This window comes from Austrofundulus limnaeus, unplaced genomic scaffold (assembly GCF_001266775.1).
Source record: "Austrofundulus limnaeus strain Quisiro unplaced genomic scaffold, Austrofundulus_limnaeus-1.0 Scaffold209, whole genome shotgun sequence".
Lineage (NCBI taxonomy): Eukaryota > Metazoa > Chordata > Actinopteri > Cyprinodontiformes > Rivulidae > Austrofundulus > Austrofundulus limnaeus.
The window spans coordinates 469,253-479,242 of NW_013952611.1; the positions used below are offsets into that span (position 1 = coordinate 469,253).

The following is a 9,990-nucleotide window of genomic DNA, read 5'->3' on the forward strand; positions in this document are numbered from 1 at the left end:
TATCTTATCTTATCTTATCTTATCTTATCTTATCTTATCTTATCTTATCTTATCTTTTTGGAGCCCATCTTGCATATCTTCCAAAACTGGAAATTATGGATCTGGTCAGCTAACTCAATGCTATTGATCAATTTTTTTTCTACAAAAAGACTGGGAAATAACATGTCTTGATGGGACATGTTAGGGATTCCTGGAGTGAGTGAAAGACGATGTGCTGTTAGTCGAGGACACTGAAGATGTCTACATAATTAAATTATTGAGAACAGGATATCTGCTTACTGGAGCTTGTGGATACCTGGCCTATCATGAAATTTGTCAAGTGTCAGCAGCTATTCGGGCCTTGTTGAGGCTGCCTGGCCTGTGTGAAAGAATATGCCGAGCTGTCAACACTCAGACACTTTTGGAGCAGAATTGCAAACCAGAGGGGATCCTTGCTGAGGGTTACAGGCCAGCTGTGGGTCCCAAGCCTGCTGGTGGAAATTATGGTATAGATCTTGAACCAAGAAATTTGGCTGATTGGAATTCTCCATTGAGAGTTCTAGTGAGACATGAAGACTGACAAGTAAATCAACAGTGCCAGGCTGCACCAAAACAAATAGTGATTATTTGAATTTGGCACCCCTACGTGACCTTGGAGGCTGGATATCTCAAACTCTCCTGGAGGTTATGTCAACTGATGCTCTGCCCTATCCCTCCTCCCACTTATGTCTGTGAACTGGAGTCTGAAAGCAACCAAAGGCAGAGCAGATGAACACAACATCAGAATTCTGAGACTATGGCTGGGCGGGGCTGTTTGTGGACTGGTTACACAGTTTTATTCCACAGATGTTCACACATGAACATACAAAATGTCATGGTTTCAGATACATCCTCCTCTTAACTTACTGCCTTCACTGACACCATCCCTCTGCTTCCCTCTATCCCCCTCACCCATACCCCACACATGTTCACCCCTTATGCCTCCCCTACCTCCTACCCTTAACGCTCAGTGCAGAGTTTGTTTTTTTTATGTAACCTCAAATTGTGTCCTGAGAGGACATAGCATGAGACGTTCCTTTTTTTTTTACCCTCATCTATCCTCATGTTGGCTATTTTTTTTCTAATGCAAAGGTAGTGCCTCTTTATGGCTACAGGACCTGGGGCATTTGTTCTCTCATTTATATGATTCAGGTTTTTGTATTTGTTTTGTCTCTCTTGAATGTGTTGTTCTGAACAGTAATTTTCCTTTGGGATCAATAAGATATTTTTGAATTAAACTGAATTGAATTTCAATCATTCACAGGGCTCTCAAGTTTTGATCTGAGCTTCTGATCTGATCTGAGAGTGAGATTTCAAGTCACTGACGACTGTTGTCATCTCCTCAGTAAGAAAAGTCTCTATTGGCTGTCCTAAAAGACTCTAGATGATGTCATCACCTAAGTTACAAACTTGGACATTTGCCAATAATTGTGATCTATGCTGTAAAGAGGATTTTTTAAATTCAATCAAACAAAAAAAGCAGTTTCAATCAAAAAATTTCAACCAAAAAAAGTAATTTCATCCAAACAAAAATATATATTTTATTCAAAAAAAAAAAATCAAATTTTTTGCAAAACAATTTTTTTCCACACATCAGAAATCTTTGTCATCAGAAATCTTTGTTTCTTCTTGCACCAGCTTAGAATGTTGTCAATACATTAAATGGCCATTATTAGCAGTTATCGGTATCATACATTGTGTGCACAGAATGTCCCGCTTCTACATCCTAGTAGGTTGGAAGGCTCATCAGCCATTTTTATGCCTGATAATACAGGTATGCATTTAGGCACAGTGGGTTTGGCTCCTCTCCAAGGACATGGAGCCCAAGCCCAGCTCACTGTCCTTTGACCGGGGTAAGCACTCGATCTGCGGCATGGATATCCAGGCTGTAGCAGATGCTCACTCCAGACATTGCTAACAGTCGCTAACAGGCAGACAGTGAAGTTTTCCAGGTCTGCTCAGATAAGTTGTCATTTTATTGATTTCAAAACCTTTAGAACAATTATTGGAACTCAAATTTGGTTTGGTAAGTTCAGTGACCCCTGACCTCCATACACAGGTGACTCCAATTATGAGAAAGGATATTTAAGGGGGGCAATTGTAAGTTTTTCTCCTCTTTGCATCTTCTCTGAAGAGTCGCAAAATGGGATTCTCAAAACAACTTTTAAATGACCTGAAAACAAAGATTGTTCACTGTCATGGTTTAGGGGAAGGATACAGAAAGCTATCTCAGAGATTTCAGCTTTCAGTCTCCACTGTGAGAAACACTGTGAGAAAATGGAAGACCACAGGCACAGTTCAAGTCAAGGCTCAACATGACAGACCAGGAAAAATCTGGAATAAACAGAAGCGAAGGATGTTGAGAACAGTCCGAGTCAACCCACAGACAGCAMCAAAGACCTACAACATCATCTTGCTGCTGATGGAGTCCCTGTGCATCGTTCAACTATTCAGCACACTTTACACAAGGAGATGCTTTATGGGAGAGTGATGCAGAGGAAGCCTTTTCTCCACCCACATCACAGACAGAGCCACTTCAGGTATGCTAAAGCACATTTGAACAAGTTAGCTTCATTTTGGAATAAGGTGTTGTGGACTGATGAAACCAAAATAGAGTTATTTGTGCATAACAAGGGCTGTTATGCATGGAGGAAAAAGAATACAGCACTCCAAGAAAAACACCTGCTACCAACAGTAAAATTTGGTGGTTCCATCATGCTGTGTGGCTGTGTGGCCAGTACAGGGACTGGAAATCTTGTGACAGTTGAGGAGCGCATGGATTCCAATCAATATCAGCAGATTCTGGAGTCCAGGAATCAGTGACAAAGCTGAAGCTTCGCCGGGGCTGGATCTTCCAACAAGACAACGACCATAAACACTGCTCAAAATCTACTAAGGCATTCATGTAGAGGAACAAGTACAACATTCTGGAATGGCCATCTCAGTCCCCAGATCTGAATATTATTGAAAATCTGTGGTGTCACTTAAAGGGAGCTGTCCATGCTCAGAAATCATCAAACCTGAATGAACTAGAGATGTTTTGTAAAGAAGAATGGTCTAAAATACCTTCAGCCACAATCGAGATTCTCATTAGAAGCTTTAGGAAGTGTTTAGAGGCTGTTATTTCTGTGAAAGGAGGATCTACTAAATGTTGAGTTAAGGTGTTTTTTTTTCCTTTGGTGCCCAAATTTATGCGTCTACATAATTTTGTTTAACCAATTGTTTCACACTTTCTGTAAATCAAATAAACTTCATTTCACTTCTCAAATACCACTGTGTTTGTCCCCTATATGATATATGTTACATATGTTTTTTATCCAAACAATCAATGATTTATAAAGGTAAATCAGGAAATCTAACAAGGCTGCCCAAACTTTCACAACCCACTGTATCTTTGCAGTAACGGGAGATACGAAATTCAAATTTTCTTCACTCCAACAGACTCCACGTTCGCAACAAAATGTATTTAACTAAAAAAGTGAATTTTGCATAATATGTCCCACTAAATTTTGACAAACTCATAAAACAATAGCTTTTTTTCTTCTTCTTCGGCTGTTTACAAGTGCCACTGCCATCCCTTCCCAATCTGTAACTCAGCTTGACCCCCCTGTAAAATACATTCACGACCTGTCCCTACCTTTCAATAGACTTGCCGCTGATGGTGTCCCATGTGTCTTTGAGTTCAGCCAGCAGGTTCTCCAAATGCTGCCTGTCATGATTGCTCTGAGCTCTGTCATGGAGGGTGCGACCGCTCTTCATCGTGGCTTCATACATGGGCCTCTTTAGTCTCAGCAGTTTCTGAAACTCCTAATTACAAGAGGAAACAAGGATTAAATAATATATATATTCAGTTCTGAAAAATAACCAGTGGACCTACAAGTTAAATTGCTTCTGGGGATATCTGCACCTTCTGTTCAGTCAGCTGTTGCTTTATTTCCTCATGAGACACAGCAATCTCTTTATGCGTATCTATTGTCTGTTCAATCTCTGTCATCCAGTCCACAAGGAGGCGCCAGGATTCAATAAACTGAAATATGAGAAATTAAAAGAAATGTTATGCTACTCTTTCTCTCAGCAGCACTTGGTCCACTTAAGGTGTTAGTTTAACAATGATGAAAGATATTCTTTTACATTGAAAATAAGTGCTCCTATACCTGTTTAACATTCTTTTTAACCTCCTCCAGCATCCGGCCTCTCTCTGACGCTCGCTGCTGAAGCTTTTTGTATCGATCCTGAACAGTCATAATTAGGTTATGAATGACATCACAGTCTTCCTTCCTACTCAGCTCTGTCAGCCTACGGCCTGCATTCTCCACTGTGGTCTTCTTCTCACTGTAACTGTTAACCTCATTCACCAACTTCTGTGAGGATAAGGACATTGTTATGAATAAACAACAAACCAGAAGCAGAAGTAAAGTACATGTTAAAAAAACTTCAATAATCTTACTCTATGTTCTAGCAGCTGTGTGGAAACTGTGTCCAGAACAAAGCTGGGAGGAGGAAGAAACCCAATAGACTCTTCACATTCATTCATCTTTGTTAGAATTTCCTGGACAATACTGTGAAACTCCTTGGCCAGACTCAGCCCCTCTATCAGCTTTGCCTGCAAGTAAAATATCTCATTAAGTTCAAAAAGAAAAATAAGTATGTCCTCTGGACGGGTTCTTCTTTAATGAAACATTTTGTCTCTCCTCCAAGAAACTTCTTCAGTCTGAGGAGGCACTAACAACCTATCATTAGGCTGATGTCCCTCTTTTGCATGTGACTAACCTGTTTGTCCACCATGTGGAGGCAGTGCTTATAAGGCTGGGTTCACCTGAAACTCCTCAGACAAAAGAAGCCTCTCAGAGGGGAGACGAAGCGTTTCATTAAAGAAGAACCCGTCCAGAGGACTTACTTCTTTTTCTTTTAGATTTTTCTACCTGGATTACTGAGATGCATCAGGACATCTCATTAAGTATTAATAATGTACTTATATTCATGATGAAATGCTTTGAAAATAAATTTAATTTACATAACGAGTATCAGTAAATTAAATTACTTTGCGGTCCTGAACTTTGCTATAAACAGATGTCCACTTTTGTTCAAGAATAGATAAGTTGTGTTCTGTGCATGACCCTCGCACAAGGTCACTCTGCTCCAGCATCCTGTGAATAGCATTGTTCACACGTGTGTACGCATGAAGCTTTGATTCCATCTCATTGCACAGCTCCTGTTGTGGATAAGAAAATCAACAGAGTTAATAAATAATTGTTTTAAATTAAAGAAAAAAATGCTAGCTTCAGTGACTACATTTTGTGTTTTGTATTTCAATGATACTTAAATGTTACCAAGTGTGCATTGAGCCGTTCACTTGCAGAATCAGGCATGCCCCAAGTTGTTTTCGACAAAGACAGTCTGAGGTCTGTGTTTTCCAGCCACTGTATAAGGTCCTGAATCTCCATGGTAACATCCTGCACCTGTAATAAAATAAAACATCATACACGTCAACCCCTTCAGACGTTTACCTGTATAATGAGCCTCAAAAAGCTGTAATTTTCAGAAAAACAATCTGTATTAATCAAACATGGGGGTGGGGGGTGGGGTGCAGGCGGACTGTTGGCAGAGGATATGACAGCACCTGAAGCACAAAACAGGAGGAAATGAGGACGGGAGAACTAATTTATAGCAGCAGAGCGGGTTGGAAGATGGTTATTTGATATTATTTATTGATTTGTTAAGGTCCTACTTGTTCTGATATGTTAAATACATTTGAAACTGAGCTTTTGAAACATGGTGGTGTGCTTTAAATAAGGGCATACAATTGATCAGCAATGATAAATGAGCAGTGGTCAGCTTTATAAAGCTTGCGTATGCAAAAAAGGAGCCCAGAAACTTGTGTACGCCACTTTTCAACACCAAGGTTGTGATTTATAAAATCCAAACTTGACATGAAAATGTGGGGTCCCTCACTCCAGCTCTGACCCATGCGAATGCTCATTTTGGAGACGTGATACTGCGACACAGATGGTGAAGTGAGGAATTAGAACCACACTCGGAAAATTCAATATCTAAAGTTATTGAATTAATAAACTCTTTTTCAAAAGTTTCTGACTACTCTATAAATTGGTTAAAATCTGCAGTTCTTCCAATTAACTGTGTTTTTAACAATTATCTAAACACACAACCATCCATCCATCCATTTCCTTCCGCCTATCCGGGGTCGGGTCGCGGGGGCAGCAGCTTCAGAAGGGAGGCCCAGACCTCCCTCTCCCCAGCCACTTCTTCCAGCTCCTCCGGGGGAACTCCAAGGCGTTCCCAGGCCAGCCGAGAGACATAGTCCCTCCAGCGTGTCCTGRGTCTTCCTCGGGGCCTCCTCCCGGTGGGACGTGCCCGGAATACCTCACCAGGGAGGCGTCCAGGAGGCATCCTTACCAGATGCCCGAGCCACCTCAACTGGCTCCTCTTGACATGGAGGAGCAGCGGCTCTACTGTACTCTGAGTCCCTCCCGGATGACTGAGCTTCTCACCCTATCTCTAAGGGAGAGCCCAGCCACCCTGCGGAGGAAACCCATTTCGGCCGCTTGTATCCGGGACCTCGTTCTTTCGGTCATGACCCAAAGCTCATGACCATAGCTGAGGGTAGGAACGTAGATCAACCGGTAAATCGAGAGCTTCGCTTTCTGACTCAGCTCTCTCTTCACTGCAGACCTGTACAGCGCCCGCTTTACAGCAGACACTGCGCCAATCTGCCAGTCGATCTTCCGCTCCGTTCTTCCCCCATTCGTGAACAAGATCCCCAGATACTTAAACTCCTCCACTTGARACAGGGCGACCCCCCTGACCCGGAGAAGGCACTCTGCCCTTTTCCGGCTCAAGACCATGGCCTCDGATTTGGAGGCACTGAGCCTCATCCCGGCCGCTTCGCACTCGGCCGCGAACCGCTCCAGCGAGAGCTGCAGATCTCATTCTGATGAAGCCAACAGGACCACATCATCCGCAAAAAGTAGAGATGCGATCCTAAGGTCACCAAAACGGATCCCCTCAACACCTCAGCTTGAAGATTCATCTCATCTTCATCTCATTCATCACGTTCCTGTGGGTGGCCCCCTGGCTGGGGTGGCTGCCGGGTTCCGGGGGGTGGTCGGCTGGGGGGGTGCACTTGGCCGTTGGCGGTGTGGTGGGGTGGCCATGGGCATGGCTTCTCTGCGGCGGGGGGCTGGCCGGGTGTCCTGGTGCGGCCCGGGCCGGGCCTTGGCTATCTGCTTCTCTCCACCTCAGAATGATTGGGTCTACCTCTTGGGTTCAGGTGTGTGCTGCCTCCAATAGGGGGTGGGTGCATGTCCTGGACGTGGGGGTTATAGAGTGTGTATCGGGGGTATGAGTGGAATGTGGCGTCCTTGTATGTCTTTGATTGAGTGGAGGTGAGGGTGAGGGTGGGATGGTGCGATTGTGTATGTGTATGTTTGGGTATTTGTCAGACTGCGGTCTGGGCTGCCCCTCCTGCTGGTTTATCTGGGGGCCCGCTGCTACTCAGCCCCCTGGTGGGGGGACGGTCAGCCGCAGGTAACAGGCAGGAGATGGAGTGACAGGGGAGAAGAGGTAGTTTATTTCATTATTTCATTTTATTTATTGTTTTTATCATCCTGCAGGCTCTGAGAGAAAATGAATTTGAAGCTGAGTTTTTGAAAAAAAATCATTAGATTACTCTAAACGTCTGTAAACCTGCAAAATGAGGGAAAAGCTGTGTCAATTACAGACAATCTGTTCACGTGAGCAGTTGTCAGCACCTGTCGACGCACGATGGAGCATGTCTGAACTGGCCAATCTTTTTTTTACATTGATCAGCTGACTGATTTACAGAAAATACACCTTAACATTCATGAGGTACTTTGCATTGACTGTTTGTGGTTGAGTGTGGACGAGTAGAGGGCAGAACCTGAAGCGTGACCTTGTGCGCAGACTCTGAGGTGCGGCTGTGATCTAAAATTGAAAGGTGCGCAGAAACATGCGTATGCACGGCTTTATAAAGCTGAATTTTTTTTTTTTTTTTTTTTTTTTTTTTTTTTTTGGCATACGCCATTTTTGCGTTTTGGCCGTACGTTCACTTTTAGTATGGTTTCCACGCAATCTTATAAATCTGAGCCCAGGACTTTCTTCATATGAAGACTGTAAAATGTTATTCATGTAAACTCACTGCCATGAAACCTTTTACTAAAACTTGTTTAGAAGAAAAAGAAAGAAATCTACCACCAGAGGTCATCATCAAACAGCATTTTGAAACTACAGACAGCAACAGGTGATAACTGCTTATTGACATGCATTGTATGAACATGTGGGTATTTATGAGCACACTGACATCTAGCATTTGCTGTAATTCTAATAAACAAAAAAGTTGTTTCACCTGACTTAATCTGTTCTCCAGTTCCAGCTGCCTTCGTTCAGTCTCACACCGAACAAATTCCCAACTTTCATTCAGCTCTTCCAGCTGTGACTGCAGACCATGTGTGCCATCTCCAGAACCGGCCTCCAGCAGCTTCCTGCCAGCCTGGTTCAGAGACTCAACCGTGCGAACATGAGACATGACATCGTTCCGTAACACCTTTGAGAAGAGAAAAGCATCAGAGTAGGGCTGGGCCATATCATATCATATCATTCAGGACAATACCAGTAAAAAAAACTTGCAAAAACTTGGAAAATAAATTATATCATGATATGCTAATTTCATGACCGACGTCAAATTGCCCGTGTTGGAGAACCTGCTTATTTTCTGTTGCAGTCTCGTTAAAACCGCCCAGTCTGATACAGGTTTAAACAAACGCTGTTTTCAACAGATCAAACAAACTCTACAGCTTTATCCAATCAGAGCAGAGCAGGGTGGGTCTTTCTGATGTCGGTGCAGCAGTTAGCAGGATAAATACCAGTGAGCCTGCAGTAGTGATGTTCGACACTGCCAATTTTCTTTCCAGTACTGATACCGAGTAAAATTTAGTTGGTATCGGCGATGCTGATCCGATACCGATACTWTGTGRTAACACACATAATGTGTCTGGTAAATCTTAAAAAGTAGTGTTTTTCAAATAACCGCTTTATAAATAATACATGACATTGTAATTTATTTAATATTTTAAAAGTCTTTCTAACCCTAACCCTACCTCCACATATTAAATTTCTTTTTCTAAAGAAATATAATAATTTTTGAATAGTGAATAAATGTGAGAAAAAAATCTAAAAGTTGTTAATTTGTATATTTTGTAGCATTGTTTGAGGGTTTGCAAGAAGATGTCTGGCCAGAGCTAATGCTTTTTTGGGGGGCGTGGCATGAAAACGTTTGGGAACCCCTCATCTAGAATGTAGTTACAGACAGTCAGACAAAGCAGATTTTATGTTAAAATGACCTGCCGTACATCTACAGACTGAGTGACTGACTGAGCACAGGCCGCTGTGCTGATGCATTACCCAAGCGGGAGAAAAACTAGTTACCTCCAACCACATATGATTTAGACAAGATTGGAATAGTTTAGTTTTTTCACATAATGTACATCATTAACAGGAAAATAGTGGGAAATAAAGTATCAAAGTATTGATATTTTGATTTTAGTATGGATTCTATAACATAAAGTTCTGGTATCAATAGTATTGATATTTCAGTCTCAATCTGCACATCACTAGCCTGCAGCTCCTGTCCTGAGTGAGCAAACTCCATCCTCCACACTTCGCTACTGAGCTACCCGAGACGTTGTTATCTAAAATCAAACCCACTATAAGTTTATGTGTTCAGAGCATCGTTTTCTAACAGATATGTCCAACTTTGCTCACGTGACCAAACTCCTCTCCTCGACAGCGCTGTTACGGGAGCATGGCGCGCACAGACTGAGTTGTTCTGTGACAGCCACTGTTTCAGCTCTTCCAAAATATTAACTCAGATGAACACTTTTTTGCCCCAGTATAGAAAAGACGAGTCTCCGCTTAGCGTTAGGCACCACCTCCCAC

At 42.5% G+C, this 9,990-nt stretch overlaps 1 protein-coding gene across 1 annotated transcript in view; it reads right to left on the minus strand.

Moving 5' to 3' along the window:
* The window catches only part of macf1b (microtubule actin crosslinking factor 1b), a gene marked incomplete at its 5' end in the record, with an annotated part of 45,934 nt that overhangs the window by 15,488 nt on the left and 20,456 nt on the right, over positions 1–9,990 (minus strand). The window contains 7 exon segments of the mRNA XM_014019107.1: positions 3,656–3,825; positions 3,926–4,045; positions 4,173–4,379; positions 4,466–4,621; positions 5,060–5,230; positions 5,349–5,477; positions 8,402–8,599. Of these exon segments, the coding sequence (XP_013874561.1) occupies positions 3,656–3,825; positions 3,926–4,045; positions 4,173–4,379; positions 4,466–4,621; positions 5,060–5,230; positions 5,349–5,477; positions 8,402–8,599 (1,151 nt within the window).